General features: G+C 31.5%; 1 protein-coding gene across 1 annotated transcript; it reads left to right on the top strand.

The window, feature by feature from the left end:
* Positions 1-68: 68 nt before the first annotated feature.
* On the top strand, positions 69-1,319 carry Chro.80522 (hypothetical protein; the record flags this gene model as incomplete). The annotated part of the gene is made up of 1 exon (XM_659880.1): positions 69-1,319. A coding segment is annotated over one exon (1,251 nt), but the record flags the coding sequence as incomplete, so codon positions are not given.

Below are 1,319 nucleotides of genomic sequence, written 5' to 3'. Positions count from 1 at the left end.
AGATTTATCATAATNCTGATCCAAAAAATCANCCCTTTGAGAAGGCTAGAGATTATAGCAGAGCATTAATGAGCGTAAAATTAAGAAAAATGTTTCAAAAGCCTTTGGTTTCTGTATTGGAGGGTCATTCAGATACTGTTCAATGTTTAGCAAGAGCTCATCATCATCTTTCTGATATATATAGTGGTGGATTTGATGGAACTATTAGATATTGGAATTTAGCAGGTAGCAGAAGATGTGAATATATGATTAGAGCACATGAAGGAGCAGTACGTGGATTATGTGTTACAAATAATGATAAACATTTATTTTCATGTGGTGATGATAAGAAATTACAAATGTGGAAAATATCTAAAAGAGAATCTGTAAATGAAATGAATTTAATGGAATTAGAAGATGGAGGAAATGTTGAGGATGTATTTAATGGATATGATAATATTTCTAGCTTTTCAAAAGCAATTATTCCTGAAACTACATTTCTTGCAAATAATCAATTATATAGTTTAGATCACCATTGGAACAGTGGTGTATTAATAAGTAGTGGAGTTGGTGGTTTGCATGTATGGGATCGTCATAGAAGTACGCCATTACAAGAATTTGAATGGGGAAATGAAACTGTTTATTCTGCAAAAATTAATCCAAGTGAGCCTCATATTGTTGCAACAGTTTCTTCTGATAATTCCGTTGGACTTTTTGATATAAGATCATCAACAGCATTACGTAAAGTTGTTTTATCAAATAAATCAAATGCAATTTGTTGGAATCCTCAGCAACCAATTAATTTCACAATTGCTAATGATGATTCAATGTTATATACATTTGATATGAGAAAGCTTAACATTGCTAGATTTATATATAAAGGTTTTGTTCATGCTGTTTTAGATGTTGATTATAATCCAATGGGAAATAGTTTTGTTGCTGGTAGTAGAGATAATACTATTAGAATATTTAATATTGACCAAGGTGCTTCTAGAGATATTTATCATGCAAAAAGAATGCATAATGTCTGGGCTACTAAATTTACTGCTGATGGAAGATTTATTGTGAGTGGTTCATCTGATTTTTGTATTCGTTTATGGAAAAATGAAGCCAGTCAACCACTTGGACCCAGATCTTATAGAGAAAGACAAACATTAGCTTATAGAAATCAGCTTATTGATAGATACCAACATTTACCTGAAATTAAAAAGATTTCCAGACATCATCACGTACCAAAGATGATTAAATTCCTTCAGGAAACAAAACTTGGGCAAATTAATGGCCAAGAAAAAGAGGACCGAATTTTACGATCACACCAAGATTCATTAAACCATTTCAGA

Source organism: Cryptosporidium hominis (assembly GCF_000006425.1).
Source record: "Cryptosporidium hominis TU502 chromosome 8 CHRO018159, whole genome shotgun sequence".
Lineage (NCBI taxonomy): Eukaryota > Apicomplexa > Conoidasida > Eucoccidiorida > Cryptosporidiidae > Cryptosporidium > Cryptosporidium hominis.
The sequence above is the reverse complement of the archived record's forward strand: the minus strand, read 5'-3'. Positions and strand labels throughout refer to the sequence as shown.